The sequence below is a fragment of the Gouania willdenowi genome, chromosome 24 (genome assembly GCF_900634775.1).
Source record: "Gouania willdenowi chromosome 24, fGouWil2.1, whole genome shotgun sequence".
Taxonomy (NCBI): Eukaryota; Metazoa; Chordata; class Actinopteri; order Blenniiformes; family Gobiesocidae; genus Gouania; species Gouania willdenowi.
Genome location: NC_041066.1, coordinates 839,103 through 862,044, shown reverse-complemented (window position 1 = coordinate 862,044; position 22,942 = coordinate 839,103). Strand labels below are relative to the sequence as shown.

Genomic DNA, 22,942 nt, shown 5'->3' with positions numbered 1-22,942 from the left:
GACAAAGGAAAAGGCAGATTAATGCAGGCTTTCCACACAAATCTGAAGAGAAACTAATGATAAAGCTTTCAACAAATCAAACAGCTGGTTGAAAAGTGAATAAACAGCTGATCGTGAAGCATGTTTGATAATTTCCGACTCATCTGCATGGTGATGTAAAAAATAGCTGCAACAGTTTGTGAGAAGTGGTGAGTGTTTAAATATACTCACAGGAACATGAGCTCGCTTTGGGGCGTCTGTAACAAACCAATAATACAGATTATTATCTCAACCACTCAGCGATGCAAAGAGTTTTTATTGTCACAACCGTCAGCGACAGGAAGTGTAAAGTTACTTTTCTAGCTCAGCTCAAATCTTTAAAACATGAAAAGAAGCAGTTCAATAATAGAACATATAATCATAATACAGATGAATACTAACAAGGTTTAATTAACTGATTTTACATTTCAGAGTTTACTAAATTCTGTGTATATGTGACATCATCATCTGTCTCTTCTATGATTGCTACACATTCATCCACCTGCATGAGGATTGAAAATTATCTCCTAATTTAATCCTCACTCAAAACTGTCCTCATTGGGAGATAGATTAACTCACAGAGGATTTTGTCTAATTGATGAACATCTTTTTTTTAAAAGCCTAGTTTAAAACTGAAGTAGACTGTTTCAGGTGGTGAATGGTTCTACAAGACCAAACCTTAAATGTCTGATAAATCTACCTTTATTGTGTCAGTTTATCCTTAGATTTATATATTTTTTAATGGTAAAATGTGGTAAAGCTTGATATGAAACATATTATAATAATTGTTAACTACATATGTGTAGAACTGTACATAGAACTGTAACATGGTTCCCCAGTTTTCTATTAAATTATAATTGTATTTGATATTTTTTTATAGAATTTTCATGGCAAAGTAATTTATCTAAACTCAATTACAATTTAATTACAATTATGACAATAAGTAATTAAAATTAAGCATAATTGTAATTACTTATCAATTACACAATTACAATTGTAAATGACCCCAACCCTGCCCCTATGATTCTCTGACTGTGAAAAATCAGATGCTATAAATAAGCTTTATAAAGTCAAACCTTTAAGTGTATTTAACACACATTTAAAACACTGGGAAACTAAAACTACAAAACAGCAAATAAATGAACCTTTATGTTACACACACACACACACACACACACACACACACACACACACACACACACACACACACACACACACACACACACACACACACACACACACACACACACACACACACACACACACACACACACACACACACACACCTTCTTCTGCTGCTCCAGTCTTCTTCCTGGATTTGATGAAAACAGTCAGACCAACTATGACCAGGATGGTCAACAGTCCGACTGAGGCTACGATGATGATGATGATGATGATGATCTTGTTTGGAGTCGAATCAGACGTTAAATCAACTGGAGCTGAAAACAATGAAGAACATATAAAGACAGTGTTTACATGTTAAAGGTGAGATTTAATTGGTCGTCCTACCTGTAGACACAAGTGTGTAGTCAGCAGAAATCTTCACTTCATTGTTTATAACCAACTGGCAGGTGTATCTTCTGCTGTGGTTTATCTGATGTGTTATTATCAGATCAGAAACACATTTCTTCTGTCTACTATAATAGACTTCATCACCATCTTGCTTCAGTTCATCTCTCTCATCATCCAGCCATCTCAGGATGCCTTCCTCACAACTGATGTATGTCAACCTCCACAGAGTGCACGTCAGTGTGACTCCTCCCACTGGATCAGTGCTTTGATTTGCTGAGACTGAGGAAAATGTGAAAGTATGCAAATAATTAAATGAACAGTGAGATTTGTGGTCAGTACCAGGGTTGGAGTCAATTACATTTTTCAGTTACAATTACTGTAAGTTTTCAATTACAAATATTAGGAACAGCTGCAATAATGTCATGTTACTCACGTGTTAAAATGTTCAGATACACAGATGTGGCTTGTTCAAATGTGTTCCCATAGTAACATCTGTAAGCTCCTGCGTCCTCAGAGGAGATGTTTGTGATGGTCAAAGAACATCTACGGCCCAGACTCAGTTTATCAACTTGAGGTGAATCTTTATTAATCTGTCCATCACTAACAATGGTATTAGTAGTAGATCCATCTCTGTGGTAAAACCATTTAAAGCTAGAACATGATGTTTCAGATGAATCCACACTGTTACAGGACATGATGACCTCATCTCCAGCTCTGTGATAGATGTTGATGTTGTCACTGCTGCCTGCTGCAAAGAAACACAGAGCAGTCGTTATAAAGTTATAAAATAAAACAGGGATGGGTTCAATTATAATTGTAATTGCATAATTGATAATTTATGATATTTATGGCATCATTAAAATTGTAATTGTAATTTTAAAAATCTGTTGCTGTCGTAATTGTAATTAAATTGTAATTGAGTTTAGGTAATTGAATTTGTAATTGTAATTTGCATGAAAAATCTATAAAATTGATCAATTATAATTTAACACAAAACTGGGGAACCATGTTACAGTTCTTTGTACAGTTCTACACATATGTAGTTAACAATTATTATAATATGTTTCATATCAAGCTTTACCACATTTTACCATTAAAAAATATATAAATCTAAAGGTAAACTGACACATAAAAGTCTCAGACACCCACACTAAAAATATTAAAACCTATATTTTCATTGATTATAAAACCTAACAAGGTAACCAATAGATATGAAATAAATGAGATGATAGATATTTGTTTTTAGTGTATTTTACAGCTGATTTAGGACCAGTTATCATTAGAGATGCTAACAGAAAGCTAACACAAGAGGAAGGTTAACTTTTATTAGCTTATTTATTTCAGGCTCAGTCATTTCGATTCTTTGTAATTACAATTTAGTCATTGAGAACGTAATTGTAATTGACTTCCTGAGGATAATAAATAACTGGAATTTAAATGTAATTGGAAAAATTGCTGGCCTTCTATTTATATAATCTATTCATAATATATCTATAATTCTGATATTTATGAATGTATTTATAATTCTATTTATATAATTCATAATATATTTGTAATTCTGGTATTTTTGCACTATGTTGTGGTAGCACTGGTTCACTGCTTTTTTAGATGTGCCAATTCACACCTGTTTTACAGTCTCTGCAATTATAAATGTGATCGATTATGTAAAACATCTATACTATATATCTCACAAGTCTCATAGTTTTTTTTTTATTGAATCATGTGACCCCCTCTGATCATGTGACCTAATCATCCCATGTATATATGCAGGTGTGTCAGAGCTGTTTCCTAAGTCTGATGAAGGGCTAAGGCCTGAAACGTTACTTTTGCTGGTGAGAAAGACATTTTTGGTGAGCATTACAGCTGTGCAGATCTATCACATTTCTTTTAAATGTTTCCTCAGCCTCAGATCTGTGATGTTCCTCTTTGTGGTGATCTCACTGAGCACGCCCAGAACGTCAGCACCGGATTTCATCACATTTCTCTGCTTTTTAAACTCACACTGTTCAACTATCAACTGGTGTTCAGGCAGAACAACATAGAGACACAAAGAAAGTCAACCATAAGCAGTTTTTCCAATTACAATTCAATTACAATTATTATTTATCCTCAGAAAGTCATTTACAATTACAACTCAATTATGATTACAGCGACCAGCATTTTTTCATCATTTTTAAAATCATATTTCCTCTTATACACAATACCTTCAGATTAATCTTTGTAAGTTTTTAAAATACATTATTTCATTTGATTTCCACAAATGTAAAAACTGAAAGTTTTTCATAAACTAAAAGAAGAAGAAGAGGAAGCTCCAAATAAAAAACCTTCTTAACATAAATTTATAATTTTCATTCTGTGGCCCTAAATTAGGTCCATACTCCTTCATTGTGTTCTCCTAATCATTTTATACTGTTTGTTCAAAGAAATAAACTCATTTGAACAAAGTAATCACAACTTGAGTAGATTCAATTTTCTAACTTAAAACTGATGTATTTCAGCTTTTTGGGTCCATTATTATCTGACTGAAATAAATCTAACTTTAAAGGGGACATATCATGGTTTTAAATCCTTCCTTTTTACATATAAATCATACAGTTGTGGTCTATATAAAGCGGAACTGCAATGCTTGGGTCTGAATTCCTCATTATTATAGCCCCACCCCTATTCTACCCTTTTCTGATGTGCTTCTCAGAGCGACTCATTTTGGTGGGGTCTCTTTAAATGCAAACCCCGCCCCCTCTCCAGGTTCAACTCCACCCTGCTCAGCCATTTTTGTAGTTTGATAGAAGAGATATGGCTATGTAGCGGCGCAGAAAAAGTTTATTCACACGTTATTTACACAATGTTAACAACAGAAGACTTGTCCATCCAGCTTTACATGTTTGAGCCAGAGTCTGACCCGGCGGAGCGAGATGTAAATGAAGATGATGAACCTGCAGAATCCTAACAAGTGAGCTAACACAAGCACCGAGCTAATGCTAGCGCCAAGCTAACGTCACGAAATGCATTTTAATACAGTCTTTTCGGAGACAAAAACGGCAAAATGAAATGACTAATGAAAACTTTAGACTTAAATTAAACCACGTAGGCCATATCATCAAGGATCTAAAACGAGCACACAGCGCTAACTTATGAAGACGGTGCAACTGCTAATGCTAACAAAACAATGACAGGGACGTCTTATCATCACACTTTTTAGCGTTATTTACAGCTTACCGAAGTGCTCTGTTCATCGTCTCCAAAGATAGAAGGAATTGAACCCTCAATCAGACAAAGTCTTTCAGCAAATCCTTCTTTATACTGGTGGAGGTTGCTGAAGCAGTCATCCTTGAAGTGCTGTGCGCACACAAAAATGACCTTACCCACAGATGTGGGTACATTTCTATAAAAAATAAAACTCAACCAGGCACTTTGAAAAGGTTCTGATGCTGGGAGACGTTGTAATGAAGCGTGTGGGTTACTACATCCAACAACCAAACATTTTGACTTATCCTCTCGTAACTTCTGCATCCTGGAGCTTGGACTACAAAATAAAAGCGAGAAATAAAAATGGCGGATTGCTCGAAGTGTTGGGCCTGGAGTCGATGTCCTAATTTGGCAGTTCTGCTGATGTTATATGTTAATTTGAAGTTTTCTGTGCTTCTAAACAATCTAAATATACATCAAAATGCATTTAAGGGCTAAAAAAGTGGATTTAGCATGATATGTCCCCTTTAAACAAAGTTTTTTTTTCAAAATGAGCTCTGTTTTAAAATAAATAAAACAATTTCCCTTTAAACTTGATATGAAATGATATTTTGTCAATATTCTCAAACCATCCATATGTTTTTAACACAGGTCTAGTTTTTTTTTTTTTTTTTTTATCACTAATTCATTAAAACAAATGAAATCCAAAGCATCTACTCTGTTAAATGATAAAACAACATCAACAGAAGAAGAAGTTTACCTCCAAGCATGAGCACAAAGAGCAGAGTGAGCTGCAGGAGAAGCATTCTGCTGTAGATCAATGTTTCTAATGTTTCCTCACACTCTGATCTGTGAGTGCACTGAGCAAAAATATCATCTTATATCAGTGATGTCATAAAAAGAGGAAGAGGAGTTTAAATGGGTATAAAAAAAACAAAAAAAAACATTATACAGTGATTCTAAACTAACGTCTCCTTTAAATAATGTGCTACACACACAAGGCCAAACAGGATGAAACAGTTCAACTTTATCACCAAAAAAGGAAATTACAAAGTCGACTATAGCGAACACAGAACATCACAGCAGAGACACTGACAATAATGAACAGTCACATTATTCCAACAGTCTACACTCATTTCACTACATTTATGATTCTTGTAAAAAATGTTTTCATTTCCAAAATATAATTTAAAAAAAAAAATGTTTTCAATAAAAACCTTAAACAGATCTGGTTAAAAAAATAAATCAATATAATAATTCTATGAAATAAAATTAATAAAAATAAAAGTCAGAATGAAGAGAGGAAGAGGAGAGAGAGGAGAAAACACAGACTGCAGAGAGAGAAACATGTTACAGCATCAACATTTACATAGAATCAGTTTAATGCTTTATTTAATGTGAGAGAGAGAAGAAGAGGACCTAAACCAGGGGTTGATGACCTTTAGGATCAGCCATTGAGTGAAGATGTTACTTTTGTGTGTGATCTGCCTGAAAACAGATGTTGTTGTGGAATAAATGTTTTTCCAGATGCAGCAAAAAAAACAAAAAACAGCCAGAAAACTTTCTTTTAATGCAACGCTTTGACAACAGTCAGAATACAGACACAGTGCACTGTACGTTGATCATAGGTTCCTTTGGATAAACACAGCTTAGTTCAGGCCCGTGCAGAGACCTCCAAAGGAGCTGGTGCTCAAATAAAAAGGGCACATATTACCAGTACACATCATGGCATCTTGGCCAGTATTAGACAGTTTCATATATATAACAAAAGTAGTAGGCATGAAAAATGAAAGATGTTTTATTTGAACAGAATATATAAAACAAACAACGTGTCGCACATATTTTAAACAAAATGTTGTCATTCAAAATGAAGTGAGAGCTCCTTTGATTCTAATATTATCTATGGCTAAGATCTTACTGGCACTGCTGGGCTGAGGAGATGATGGAAAGATTGTGGACTGGGGAGGGTCATGACAAGGAAAGAAAAAACAAACGTACATGAGCACACTGTTGGTATTTTAATATACTGTAATAAACCATTATTACCAAATGCTTTGCCAGACTTACAGTAGTACATTCTTAACACTAGCAGCAAACTGGAACATGGAACTGCAGACATAAAATAAGAACAGTGGAGATTAAATACATGTTTTGCCCTAATAAAGATATATTAACATTCCTAATCAGCCTCTATTGATCACCTCAATTTATGATCCAACTTTATGCGTTTCATCACCTGTATACAGTTTATTTTTTCCCTCTTCTCTTGTTTTCCTGCCTTTTCTATTCTTTTTCCTTCGTGGTCTTCTTTACTCAAAATATTTACAACTATTTACAACTATACTTCTTCATTTTTAACATTTTTTTAAAGTATTTTTCCAGTGCCTTCTACTCTGACCTTTTCTTTGTGGTTTGTTCTCCATTCTCTGATCCACTGATATACAATGTAAACAATGAATAAATCCTTAGTGTATCTTCATCTCAAAACAACCTTGAAAAACTATGTATTGTTGTTCTTATGTTTGCTATTTTTAACCCAGCTGGTTAGTGATCCACTACCCTTAGCTGCCTCACGCTGCTCCTTCTTTTTTTACTTTAGAATTATTGCTTTTTCAAAAGATCTCTTCTGTAACATCACAGGAAATTACATTACACTTTTATACTAAACACTAACGTTTTTAACTAAACATGAAGTACACTTTTCCATGTTGGGACAAGTTATAAATAGTTCAAGTTTTAATAAAATAAAATTCCTTTAGATTTTCAGATAAATCTTGTTAAATTTGTAACACAGTGGTTTGACCTGGACTCATTAGTGAGTCTCATTATAATTATAAATTTCCCATAAATAGAGAGATAGAAGTAGTCACATTATGTTTTCTGGTTGGTTTCCAGTCTAAACCAACAGTTTGCTCCATTAGACAGGATGAACCTGTCTGAGGTGAGCAGCAGTGCAGACAGAAGCACTTTTCTCTGATGCTGTCATTGTCAACAATACAGTTACACTTCTGTATCCTATCTATCTATCTATCTATCTATCTATCTATCTATCTATCTATCTATCTATCTATCTATCTATCTATCTATCTATAAAAGCAAAGAAGGTCTGCGTGAGTGTGTGTGTGGAGTGAATTTCTCCCCAACACACGTTTGTTGGACGTCAAACTTCATGAATGGCTTCCAAATACCCCAAGTTTTAGCATCCTTAAATTTGAAGTATATTAGTCATTTCCAAATGAGCAAAAATATCATCTTATATCAGTGATGTCATAAAAAGAGGAAGAGGAGTTTAAATGGGTACAAAAAAAAACAAAACAAAAAAAAAAAAAACATTATGCAGTGATTCTAAACTAAGGTCTCCTTTAAATAATGTGCTACACACACAAGGCCAAACAGGATGAAACAGTTCAACTTTATCACCAAAAAAGGAAATTACAAAGTCGACTATAGCGAACACAGAACATCACAGCAGAGACACTGACAATAATGAACAGTCACATTATTCCAACAGTCTACACTCATTTCACTACATTTATGATTCTTGTAAAAAATGTTTTCATTTCCAAAATATAATTTAAAAAAAAAAAAATGTTTTCAATAAAAACCTTAAACAGATCTGGTTAAAAAAATAAATCAATATAATAATTCTATGAAATAATATAAATAAAAGTCAGAATGAAGAGAGGAAGAGGAGAGAGAGGAGAAAACACAGACTGCAGAGAGAGAAACATGTTACAGCATCAACATTTACATAGAATCAGTTTAATGCTTTATTTAATGTGAGAGAGAGAAGAAGAGGACCTAAACCAGGGGTTGGTGGATCAGCCATTGAGTGAAGATGTTACTTTTGTGTGTGATCAGCCTGAAAACAGATGTTGTTGTGGAATAAATGTATTTCTAGATGCAGCAAATAAAAAAAAAAAAAAAAAAAAAAAAAAACAAGTCAGCCAGAAAACTTTCTTTTAATCCAACGCTTTGACAACAGTCAGAATACAGACACAGTGCACTGTACGTTGATCATAGGTTCCTTTGGCTAAACACAGCTTAGTTTGTTTATTTTAATTTTATTTCAGCTTGACGGCACATTCAAGTTCACCCAGAAGTGAAACCTATTCAGTTTTTGACCTCAGTGTGTGAGGGGGCTCTAGCGTACCATCTATATCTATTTCACTGTACAGCTCCTCGAGAGTCACGTGTGTGGCCAGAGCCAATCGCTGCACACACAGTCAAGCAGACACGGACTGCAAACACACAAGTGAGAGAGGAAAATAGGTTAGACCGGAGAAGGGGGAGGGGCATCTGAGCAGCCACGCTCACACTGATATATTGGCAAAACTCTCAAGTCTCACTTATTGGGCCTAATGTGAGTCACTGGTGTGCGTGCATGTGCGCGACTAAAGCGCGTGCGTGTGTGCGAGTCACACACACACACACTTAACTGCTGTGTATAAATGGGGAGGCTTAGCTTCAGCTCAGTGCTGGGACATTTTCTACTATGGTTTTTCACTTGTTTTCTGAGCTTGGTTTCATGCTAGTAATTCCTGGATTCTATAACAAGTGTTTCTTCCCTGCTTTTGGACATTCTTCTTGTTTTAGCCCAGCTCTGTGTGCTTGGTTTGCCTTTTTGTGTTTTGATTATTTTTTGATTATAATTATTGGGTTAATGCACCTGAGCTCCACCTCCTTTCCTGCATTTGGGTCTGCAGCGACACCTGCACATGACACTACATTCATTTAAGTTCTGCATAGAATAGTTTGTCCAAATGTGCAGTTATTTTTTTAATAAAACAACAATGAATTCACTTAAATTCAATTATCAGGCTCTAAGTATAGATACATTTATGAACTCTAAAACTGAGAAAATAACCTCCATTCAATGCTGTTTTGGTGTTGTGCATTACGTTTAATCTGATTGGTCGGCTATAATGTGATGCATTACATTTAATCTGATGAGTCGGTTATATTGTGATGCATTTGATTGTCTCATTATTTCATTTTTTGTAGTTTCACAGTGTCTGTTGATCATTTTAAAACAAAAAAAAATAACTGACTCAGTAATGGTTGGGTGTAGAAATGTAATGAATTACTTTACTTCTTTTAAATGTACTTAAGTACAATTACTGATTTAGAAATATACTCAAAAAAGTACAAGTACCCATAAAAGCTACTCAATTACAGTAATGTGAGTACTTGAAATCCATTACTTTAACCTCTGCTTAAACATGTTGTACCTGAGACACTGACTGTAACTGAGCTGTGTGAGATTTTAACCTACAACTGCAAAGAAACTGAGGACTTCAGTTGTGGTGTTTTTTGTTTTTTTTTTCACAATGTGACTCTCACGCTTTGCAGAGATAATTACAGAGACGAAAGCAATGGAACAAACAGAAAAGAGGAAGTCAGTGAGAAAAAAAGAAGCTGAAAATAGGAAGTACATTGAGACATATTTAAACCTTATCTTGGGTCGGAAATGAAGAAAGAGTATCTGTGTGAGCATCGTTTTTTAGACTTTAAGAGTAAAGTTGTATTAGTATAAGACATTTTTAACAGTCATTAAGTCATAATATTCCAAAAGTAAACTTATTCTATTACGAGAAAAAACTATTTAATATTATTAGAATAAAGTTGTAATTAGACAAAGAAAAAGCCCTGAAAATAAACATTGACAGCCGACAAAAGATCTTGATGTTCTTTTCAAACTTCTGATGATAATGTTATGTTATGGTTTCTTTTTTTTAAGCAACTGTTCTTTAATAAATCCACTTTGATCTCCTGACATGTTTCGACTGACAACTGCCAGTCTACATCAGAGGCATCTGCTGATTGCTTTGATGTTTCCAGATTGTTACACTTTGAAAAAAGCTGATCCACCAAACCAAACTGTAAAAAAATGAGCCACAAAAAGAAGAGTCACTGCGTAACAAGAACTTATGAAATGCACACACATCAGTGGAGGCGTGTTACTGCTACAGCTTCTTTTCATGTACAGTTAAAGCTGGTGTAAAATTCCTCTGTCCTCTCCTCACACACTATCTTCTTCACTGCTTTTTTGACTGTTGAAGACATCACTTCTTCTTCCTCTTCCTCCTCTTTTTTTCTGACCTACAGGAAACAATACGGGAGTTTTGATTGATTGTATGTCTTTAAAAGAGGATAGCAGCATATGTCAACAAGGAAGCATTTGTCTCCACCCTCATGGTGTTTCACACCCTTGTAATTTAATCAGAGTTTTAACCCTTTAACACCTGTAATATTAACATCTCCAAAAACAGGGCATTTTATGTAAACTAATTACAGGTGTTTTTGGCCCTAATGGCATCAATGGAACTGAAGGAAGCAGTTCCTGTGTGGCTGCAGACACAAGGCCTACATCACAAACACAAACACTTCCTAGGAGTTCTCTTGCAGCAAACTTTGCAGCGCTGTCGACCCAGGATGGCAGAGGGACTTTGGAGGCTGGAGCTGTTTTGCATCTCATTCCTGCTCCATGCAGTGTACGACGCCATTCCATCACCAACAGAAACCACCAGTTCCCAAGAAAATCAAGAAGGGCCTTCTCCAAGCAGCACAATCATGGGAGATGAGAGTGGACCTCAGCAGGAGACTTATCTAAACCCCAGTTTATACAAACACCACTGAGGCTTGACTTGTTCTTGTGGTCAGAGGAGTAAAAAAAAATCATCCTGATAGAACTGACCATCCTGTGGGAAGAGGGATGCGAGGAGGCATACGAGAGGAAAGATTCCAACTACCAGGACCTTGTCGAGCAGTGCAGGGACAAAGGTTTGTAGGCCTGGCTATTCCTAGTTGAGGTTGGGTGCAGGGGTTTCAAGGCACAGTCTGTGTGGAAGACACTCACAGCTCTGGGAGTAAGACGACTGTCCACAGGGTGGGTGAGGCAGCAGAGAGACCATCTTGTGGACTCTGGAGTAGGAAGGAGGAATTGTGCTGGGGGCCATGAGAAGATGGGCAGTGACTGAAACTGAAAGCACAATAGCGCAGACTTTTTACACTGCTCTGAAAACTAGCTAGAAAAAAGACAACAGAGTTTCATTCATTCAGACTTTCAACCAGGAACTAGAACCGTTATAAATTCACATTTCTTCATCAGAAACTGCTCCTCTATGATCCCACTGAAACCACCAACGCAATGGTTCCAAAGATTAGATTTTGCAATTACAAAATTCTATGTGAGGAATAAAACACCTAAAATAAGTCTTTCAAAAAATAAAAGCGAGGGTGGTTTAGAAGCCCCTAAATTCATGCATTATAACTTAGCAAATTTTATATTTAACAGAATGACTAAAACCAAAAGAATACCACAACACCTGGCTAGAAATAGAACAGTTAGACTGCAAACATATTAAACTCTCTGATCTCCCTTTTATCACTACGACTCTCAAACGTAACAACTGCTTTAAAAACCCACTGATTGCCTCCACCCTGACTGCGTGGTAGAAAGCCCTATACATTACGAATGTTCAATTAAAAACTAGAATGTTGTCTCCAATCTGGCACAACCCTGACTTTAGAAAAAGAAAAACACCCCTTTATCTGAAGACATGGAAATAAAGTGGAATCACTCATCTCCAAGACCTCTTCGAAAATGACAAGCTCAGGACATATAACAATTTAAACTGAACATTCAATATAGATAAAAGTAAATTTTTTACAGTACTTACAAGTAACAGAAACAATCAAGAATAGATCCAATTACCTTACAACCTCCATAACTGGCTATATATATGAAAAAAATCTCAACAAAAACAAAAAACTCTCAAAAATATACAGAGCACTCTCGAAAACTAACTCTAATCACTAACCAATCACTAAATGGGAAGCTGAACTCTCAATCACCACGAACACCGATTTATGAACAGAAATTTGTTGTATTACTTTTAAGATGACTAAAAACTAAGATACACAAATACACGACTCCAAAAAACATCCGTTACAGAAAAATACACCATCCAAAAAAATATGCCCCACACAGCAAATTCAAAAGTGTTAAATGTTTGGTGTTGGTAGACTTTGTACAAAAGCAGAGTTAATTTTACTCTAATAGAGTCACATTATTTTTATGTAACTCTGTGGTGTATAATATTAGTAGTTAAAATCGAGTGTTAAAACAGAGTGTTTCTATATCAATTCTGGAGGTGTTACAATGAAAACAATAACTCTTGATTTTTTAACTCTAAACTCCCACAGTGTCTATAACACTAAAAGAGTAAATTCACTGACTCCGCCCCCAGCATCACAGGCTCTCACCAAAGCGACCGAAGCGAACATTCAGAACAATTTGCTTTTCCACATGACTGAGGTGTTTGCCACGCTTGGTAAGTCATTTTAATCTGTTTTTATTTGTCATTATTATTTTGGGCTGAGACCAACCTGTGTGATAAGCATTAGACACATTGCTTCGTGATATGGCATATAAGTCTGGTTTATCACCGAAGTTCATTGTTTGTGGGCAAAACTATAGTTTTTAAAAAACCGTGCAGGTGAACATTCACATTTTTGGCTAACTTAAATACAGTAGTTCCTCATTTATCGCGGGGGTTACGTTCTAAAAAAAACCTGCAATAGGCGAAATCAGAGAATCAGAGAGGAGGTGGTAGTAGCAGGTAAAAGTTCTCTCTGTAGCACTGAGCTAGCATAGCATTAGCCGCTAATCACACCGGCTTTTTTCACTGGTGGTTTTCACTACAGCTGACAGTGAAACTCAGCGAGTTGGATGTGTCGCTGGTGGGTGAACGCAGCATTAGCCAATCAGGACACAGAACACAATGCGCGTTCATACACTGTAAAAAAAATGCATCCAAAATTGCACTGTAAAAAATCTGTGAAACAGCGAGGGACTACTTAATCATAAAGCAATTTTCAGATCATGAAAGGTTGACATACAGTTATGCCACGACTTGAAGACAGATGTTCTGATTGGGTTCTACGTTAACATTTAGATCTCTTCAGATCTTTGTGCACACGGTTTAGATAAAAATAAAAAAGGTTGAGGTTTTGTATTTATTTCTGCACTAACTATTGTCTGTGTGCGTTGATTAAGAGAGCACAATTTTAACAAACAACTTCTGTTCTCTGTTATTGTAAAGCACTTTGTGATTTTTATCAGCGAAAAGCGCTATATAAATAAATGTTATTTACTTACTTACTTTTGAGTATGAAATTGCCTTTAAAGATGAACAATAATATCTACAATTTGTCTTCTTGTAAAATAATTGGGCTTACACTACTTCTGGTTTAATCTCCACGCAGGAGATGCAAAGGTGGAATATGGGGGAGTGCAGAAGTACATTAAAGTTCCACAAAGTGATGAATGCTTCCATTTCCTCCAGTTTCTTCAAGAGGTTTGTATTTATGTGCAATTTAAATTGGTATAGACTAAGTGAGTGTGAGTGAACAACTTGAATTGGTGGTTTTAATAGTTTATGACATTTCAATTCTCTTAATTTCTTTCAGTTATGGAGAAATTCAGCTTTCAGTCTCAACTCTTCACAGAGGGTGGACTTATCCTGATCAACACTTCCATGCATAATGTATTGAAATAAAAAAAAATAATGAAAATGCTGTTATTTGCATTGACCAGCTCACATATGACACATAAGCAATATTCTAATGAAAGTGAGAGCATGTACATTGTTCCACATTGTTACATGTTTTAGAAATTGTTTTCTAATTGTGATGCATGTTTTGAAATAAATGTATTTCAGAAAATCATTGCCTCTTAAATGTTTATTTCCCAATGAATTTCTAAAAGTTAAAAACAAAATGTATACCTTTTTTAGTATTATTTACAAATAACTCTTATGTAGTTAAAAGAAAAAAAACTCTTGAAGAGTTAATATTTAGACTCTAACACTGAGTTAGTGTTAAATTAATAACTCCAGACAGATTTAGTATTTGACACTTAATTAGAGTTAAGGTACCAACTCTCCAAAAAGAGTTAAATTAACACTCTCTGGTCTGGACCCATATAGACACTTTAAAAGTGTTGAAATCAAATCTGACAGTGTTAATTTGGGCATGCTGGATTTGCTGTGTACAGATAGCTACAAAAGTGGCAATTAGTATAGGGCTCTATAAAATCCTCATTAACGGAATCAACCAATAAAAACGGTTAAACGGGGAAATGGACAAAATCGGCATGAAACGCCGTCACCGTGGGGCAAAGAATGTTTTTTATGGGGAAGTTTTTCTGGGGACCGCTTAGTAGGTGCACCGCCCTCTCTCCTCCTGTCCTGGCTGCATTAAACTCTGCCTAAATCACCACAAACACTGTCTAAAAAGCAACGCAAATCATCACTGACTCCTAACTACAGAGCCTCCAGTGCACGTTAACTTTGCTGTGCCTGTGAAGCTCCGCCCATTTTTCGTGTAGCGCAGCGGCGCTCTGAAAATGTGATCAGCTTTAATCATCTTCACCTGCTCAGTGTTCGAACTGTTGTGCCAGGTTAACTAAGAATAACTCAGTCCATGTTGTCTTTTAGTTCTTTTTATTCCAACCTTTTGTCCGTGTCTTGTAGGTAAACATTCACAGTCAGCAAGCTACCTCAAGTACAACAGTTTCAGTGGGAACTTCTGGTTTACAAAATAAAAGTCCATTGGAGCAACGCTATTAGAATGTTACATTCTAACAACTCATCAGAGCTACAGTAAAATGCATGTTAAAATAATGAATTAATAAACAATTAACTAATGAAAATCAAAGTTTATACTTTTTTTTTATTCATTGTTTTGTTGTTTTCCTAAAAAAATGTTTGGTTTTCTTTTGTTTTTTAACTTCAGTGTATTGCATGGTGTTACTTTCGCCCTGACTATGGGGGACAAAAGTAACAAAGTGCAACATCTAGTCAACGTCAAATTCCACATTACACAGAAAATAATTTAAATTAGGTTAATTTAAACTAAGTTGATCAGAACTTAATCATTAAACCTGATCAGATTCAGTAAATCATTGATCCCTGAGAGGAAATCAGGTGACATTAATGCTGTTCTCATACTTTGTACATGTTCATACATGTTCTCATCTTTATATGACATATAAATAATTAAAAAATACCGGCCATAATAACCCATGTCATTACAATTATATCTACCTTTTAATTGTATATACTTTATTTTTGACAAACATTTTTGTTTAATTATGAGTTTTTTTTATTTATTAGTATTTATTTTGTTTTTACTTTGTTTGATATGTGAATTAAAACCAAAGTAAGGAGCCATCGTGAGACTGTTTTATATTTCATTTTCAGCCAATTTAAATTGAATAAAATAGTCTAAAATAAAATAAAACATTGGACAACATTCAACCTATTCCTCAAATGCTAATAATAACCAATGAGGGATTAACAAAGAACCCCCCCAAACACACACACACACACACACACACACACACACGTGTGTAAACAAACATAACACAGAACTCTGTTGGCATGACAACTCTGTTTACATCACTCCTTGCAACAGCCAATAGAAAAAGAGTTATCTCCTGCTTTCATGTTCTAAAGCTCTTTCATCTTCTCATAGAGCTCACAGTGTTCACTCGTGTTCCAATATAAGCAGTTCTTCAGCATCTTTTCTCCATTGATCACTATTTCTTTGACATTTCCTTGACTCATTTACTTTTGTTCATTATTATCTGTATATTTCCTTCTCTGAGTGTATTTTTCTGAGCATTGATGGAGCTTTTTCAAGAAGGCACCTATCGTCCCATCGGGGTGCTGTTCGACACTCCTGTTTATAGACAGATTTTTCAGAACTGTTGGCATATGCCCTCCTACAAAGTTCATGTAGCTATGGTGGCTGAACTCCTGAGGTTACAGAAGGAGAACCAACTTCTGTCTGAGGTGACTCCTGAAGACATGGCTCGACACCTCCATGTAATGAGCAAACGCAGTCTAAGGGTGCAGCTGCTGGACTTTCAGCTGCAGGAGTACGATAACGATGATGATGATGAGGTTAGGATGCTTCTCAGCATGGCGAGGGAGGTCAACGACAGCATGAGGATGAGGGATATTCAGCTGGATGCTCAAAGGCTGATCAGCGCTCCAGAGCTCATGCCTCCAAACTTTATGTGAGTTACATACAGAGGTGTAAAGAGTAGTGATATATCCTACTCAATTACAAGTACAAATGCATTTAATTGTTGTCTGGTCATTTCATTTTTTATAGTTTCACAATGTCCATTGATCATTTTAAATGAAAAATAATAATAATTTTCTCAGTAATGATTGGGTTTAAAAATGCAACGAATGACTTTATTTCTTGAAAAATGTACTGAAGTACATGTAAAATTACAGATTTAGAAATATACTGAAAGAAGCACAAGTACCCATAAAATCAACTCAATTACAGTAACATTAGTACTTGTAATCCATTACTTTCACCTCTGGTTATATTTGACAGACATTTGCACTTTAAACACCTGCTGCTTTGGGCTGTTTTGAAGCTAACTTTATGATTTCATTTCATAGATCAGCAAAGATGATGAAAGAGGCAAAGGCCATTGGGGAGGCGCTCACTGAGAGGCATCAGCAAACCTCCTGCTCTGAACATCTCCAGCAGCCCCGGGACGTGGTTTTGGACGTGGTTCCAAAGGTGCTTCAGGGCTTGTGGGTGCCTAAACCAAGGTTGTTCTTCACCATGCCTTCCATGAAGCTGGATAAGATGGCAGTTGGAGTCACCAAAGGGGTAGAAGATGGTGTTCTAGCTGCCCTAGGCTCCACCACACATGAAGTCAACATGTCCCGCTCAACCAGGGATGAGATGATCACCTCTATCATAAAGACACTTCATGAAGCCTACCCCAAAGACATCAGGAGGAAGATGCTGAACTCATTTTCTCCACAGTTGATGCACCACGTTGCTGAAGTTACAGCTGAACAGATCACGGCTTTGTTTCAACCTCGGGGGAAACAAGAAGATACCATGTCCCTCCCTGAGGAGCCCACGACCCTCCATGAGGAGCCCAAATCTCTCACTGAAGAGCCCACGTCACTCCCTGATGAGACCACGTCTCTAAATGAGGAGCCCACGTCACTACATGAGGAGGTCAAGTCTCTCCCTGAAGATCCCAAGTCCCTCCATGTGGAGCCCAAGTCTCTCACTGAAGAGCCCACGACCCTCCCTGAGGAGCCCAAGTCTCTCCCTGAAGATCCCACGTCTCTCCATGAGGAGCCCAAGTCTCTCACTGAAGAGCCCACGTCACTACATGAGGAGCCCACGACCCTACATGAGCAGTCACCAGTGAAGGTGGAGGAATCTCGAAAGAAGAAAAAGAGTCGAATGAACCGATTCATCAGGTGGATGCAGAAGAGGATCTTCACCCGCATCCATCCTCAGTGACACAATCTGTTTTTCCAACAAATAATTAAACATTTGTTGAAAAATGTGGAAACATTAATGACTTTATGTTACAACCTGATACAATCACTTTGTAACAATGTACCATTTATTGTGAAAAAAATAAAATAAAATGTGCAAAACAAAACAGATGAAGTGATTTGTTGATTTAAAACACACATGAATAATAACCAATAAGGGTTTTAACAAAGATTAATGCTTGATAATGATATTATAGACAAAGTAAAATGGATTATAAATGAGCTCATAAGTATTAATTATTACTGGCTCACTAAAAATAATAATGCTACATACTTAATTACAATGGTAACTGAAGAGAAAAAAAAAGGAGAGAAGAGAACTGCATGAAGATAAGAAATTAAAGACAATAAAAATAACCAAAGGAGAGTTCACTCAGACACCCAAACCTCCTCCAAGCTCCAAATCTCCTCTTTGTCAGATATTGTAAGTTATCTGGATCAGTGATCCTGGTACCAGGATCATTCACACAATAATGGCTTGGAACAAATCTATATCCCACTAACTATCATACAGTAGGTCACAATCAGTGCTTTAAATTAACTTTTTACATCACCAGCCAGCATGGCTAGTAGATTCTTAAAGTTATAAACCAACCACATTTTCCACCAGCCAAATTTTTTCCAGAAAAAATAAACTACATTATGAGCCACAGAATAGATTTAAGCCTTCAAGTTTTTAAAAAATAGTTTTTAATTTAGTTGATTGCAAAAATACATTAAAATAGTAAAAATATATACATTTATTTTAAAAACAATGCTAACTAAACATGTTTAGGATGCCTATCTTTTATAATAAATGTACATTTTTTACACTTCATCATTAATGTACATATTACTTTTTTGTACAAAACTCTCAACATGGTTAACATTATTAAATTGTAATTAACTTTAAGTCGTATGTCTTTAGCTGCTCGTAATGGAAGACACACCCATTTTTTTAGGTTTTAAATGTACATTGATGAAAATAGAAATAACGCATTTTTCGCTTTTTCATATAATTAATTTATTCCATAGAGTTGCTTCCTCTTATTACACATTTTGATATGACTTTATTGAACTATATCATTAAAGATGTTTCTGGGTATGTATCAGAAAAACTCTTTGGGGACTGGAATTATTCTATACAGATGCTAAAAGTGTCACGAGACAGAACTGAGGCTCAAGCGCAGACAACACAACAGGAGGCACAGATACAATTAAATGATTTATTCCACAAACAGAATACAACAGAAAACCTACCAGCGCCCTAAGTGGGGTGGTGGAGAAACAAAGGAAGTGCTGATCAAACTGAGGGAGACCTAATACTAAGATTAAATAAAAACGATCAGGAAACTACTGACGAAAAAACAAAACCCTAGGTCTAAAGGCATAAACTCAGAATGGCCTAAACTAACAAAGAAAACCTCTGAACCCCAAATGGGCAGGAACACAGAGACGCACGAGCTGCAGCCAACACGGACGAAACGAAGGAGCCTGGCACAGGAGTGGGGAAGAACCAGCTGAAGGGTGGAGTGAGCTGAGGGATTCCAGAGGTGATGGTGGTGAAAGGAGAGATCCCAGCGGCAGAGGGAGTCAGAGTGAGCACTGTTTATGGTTTGGCGTCGGTTTGTGGTCTGCCGGTGTCTTATGTAGTGGTGTGAATACTTGCAGGTGGGGAGACCACTCCCCGCCGCAGCTGGAAGCAATCCTGATGATTAGAGGTGAGTAGTCCGGACAGTGAGGCATGGAGACCACCAGATGGTGCCAACGGACCAATTCAGGAGATGCCAGAGGTAGAGGGCATGACAAAAAGGTATGCCAAAATGTATATATTTGTATAGTACTTTAATTCAGTAGGCATTACATATTTAGTTCCATAAAGGCTTTCATAATACTAGTTTAAATCGTTAACCAACTTTCTAAATGCTCAGAAATGTCTTTTTTGTTGCATTTTTACTGTCATTGAGCGTGGGACGGAGGCGGTGCCGCTCTAACTTCAAAGAGAGTAGGTGAACTTCTGAGGCCAGTCGGCCTGTGCTTATACGCACATATACAATGTACATATGCATCACCCTAAGTGTGTGTTCACTCTGAGCAGTTAGACCTATGGTTTTAATATTAATAATTAAACCTAACATCGAGGCCGGCCTGTGAATGCACTCACGTGCACAGTGTACGTGTGTCCAAATTGATGGAAAAACACACACTCCTGTCATTTCTCTGTAAAGACTTAATCAGAAAGATATCATAGCTCTAAAGACACATATACAGCCATGAAAACTTTAGCACAAACGCCACACAAACACTCACTGTGTGCACGTTTGTGTGCGTGAGTATTGTGCGTGTTCAGCACCGCTGCTGTCCACTGAAAACATAAGCTTTAACATAATTACATTTTCCCGTCCTTTCTTCCATCAACATTCCAAACTAAAGTCCTGTAAGTATGATGTCTCACACTAAGCCAGGGGTTTTCAACGTTGGGGTAGCCTGAAATGTCTAGTAATAATAAATTAAAATGATATTTTTCAATTTTAGATTTTTTTTTTTAAATAAAAAAATTTATACATACATTTTAAAATGAAAAAGTTGAACTTTCAAAATAAATAAAAACATTTAATTAAAAAAACAACAATTTTACTCCTTGACAGTCCACTGCTCCGCCGTGGTAGGTTAAATCAGGGTTGTTCAACATTGGGGTCGCCTGGAAATAAAATGGAGTCACCTGAAATGTCTAGTTATAATAAAATAAAATGAAATAAAATAAGAAACTGAATAAAATTTCATTTTTGCAATTCAAAATTGTTTAAAAAAATGTTTTTTTAAATAAAAATAAATGTTTTTAAATTAATAAATAATATTCTTTTGAAATTAAAAAAAGGAATTTTAAAATATTAAAAAAAAAAAAAATATATATATATATATATATATATATATATATATATATATATATATATATATATATATATATATATATAGTCAAGCCCAAAAGTATTCATACTCCTGTCATATTTTGACTTAAAGTTACTTTTTTTCAACAAGCAAGTTTTTTCTTGATTTTAAATGACACAGGTGTCTCCCAGAAGATAACAATACAATGTACAAGAGACATCATTGTGGAAAAAAAATCCTAGCTTTCATTTACATTTGAACAAAAAGTGGCATGTCCAAAATGATTCATATTCTTTGCAAATGGTCAGTGTTTAGCAAATGCAAAGTTCTACACCATTCCAAACAGTCCAAGCTGTTCTAAAACATTCTAATGACCCTGATTCATTAGAAACAGCTGTTTAATCAACTCAACAGGTGAAAAACAGCAGCTCTCTGCAGTTGGTTTGTGGACAGTCATGGCTAAGAAGACAAAGGAGCTCAGTGAGGACCTGCAGCTGTGCATTGTGGCTGCTCACAAATCAGGAAAGGTCTATAAGGCCATATCCAAATGTTTTCAAGTTCCAGTGGCTACAGTGCAAAGTATTATTAAAAAACACAAGACGTTCCACACTGTGGAAAATCTTAGCAGACGTGGTCAGAAGATGAAAGTGACATCTGCGCTGGCCAGGAGGATAGTGAGAGAGGTGAACAAAAATCCAAGGATCACCACCAAAGTCATTCTGGTGAATCTGGGCTCTGCTGGTGGCAACATCTCAAGGCAGACAGTCCAACGGATGCTTCACACTGCTGAGTTCCATGGACGCAGACCAAGGAGGACACCACTTCTCCAGATAAGGCACACAAAAGCCTGTTTGGTCTTTGCAAAAGCTCATCTGGACAAAGAAGATGACTTCTGGTCCTCTGTTTTATGGTCAGATGAAACAAAAATTGAGTTGTTTGGTCACAATGATGTATCCTTCATTTGGCGTAGAAAAGCAGAAGCCTTCAACCCTAAGAACACTGTCCCCACCCCACTGTCAAATATGGTGGTGGAAACCTAATGTTTTGGGGGTGTTTTTCAGCCAATGGACCAGGGAACCTAATCACAGTAAACAGCATCATGAAAAAAGATGCATACATCAAGATTCTCAACAACATCATCAGGTCATCTGCTGAGAAACTTGGCCTTGGCCACCAGTGGACATTTCAGCAGGACAACGACCCAAAACATACAGCAAAAGTGGTGAAGAAATGTTTAGCAGACAAAAACAGAAATGTGTTGCAGTGGCCCAGCCAGAGTCCTGTGGAGGGAGCTGAAGATCAGGGTGATGGCAAGGAGACCCTCCAACCTGAAAGAGCTGGAACTCATCGCTAAAGATGAATGAACAAAAATACCAGTGGACACATGCAAAAAGCTGGTCAACAACTATAAGAAGTGTTTGATTACTGTAATAACCAATAAAGGCTTTTCTATTATTTAAGGGTATGAATAATTTTGGACATGTCACTTTTTGTTCAAATGTAAATAAAAGCGAGGATTTTTTTTTTTCACAATGATGTCTCTTGTACATTGTCTTATTATTTTCTGGGAGACACCTGTGTCATTTTCATTCAAGAAAAAACTTGCTGGTTGAATAAAAGTAACTTTAAGTCAAAATATGCCAGGGGTATGAATCATATTTATAAAACACCTTACACACAATCTCAAACAACTTCTATAGTTTCACTGTCAAATCTCATTCAAATAAAATGCAGTATATAAATATCTGAGCCTGCACTTATTATTACTTTGTGCACTGATACTTGCTACTCTGTATTTGTAAAACAAAAATTACGAAAACACAAATTTTAGAGAAAAAAGTCTTTGGGGTCACCAGAAATTTATGATATAAAATAGGAACCACTGCACTAAGCTGTCAGTTCATTGATGTGACTTTATTTTATGACTGTGTAATTGGTAATCATGAACTTGTAACTTTTAC

General features: G+C 36.1%; 1 protein-coding gene across 1 annotated transcript in view; it reads right to left on the bottom strand.

Moving 5' to 3' along the window:
• LOC114457987 (uncharacterized) overlaps positions 1-22,942 on the bottom strand; it is a 98,122-nt gene that overhangs the window by 5,497 nt on the left and 69,683 nt on the right. Inside the window, exons 4-5 of the mRNA XM_028440195.1 lie at positions 1,305-1,457; positions 211-236 (exon numbers count right to left, since the gene is read on the bottom strand). Coding sequence (XP_028295996.1) covers positions 211-236; positions 1,305-1,457 — 179 coding nt within the window. The remainder of the gene's footprint in view (positions 1-210; positions 237-1,304; positions 1,458-22,942) is intronic.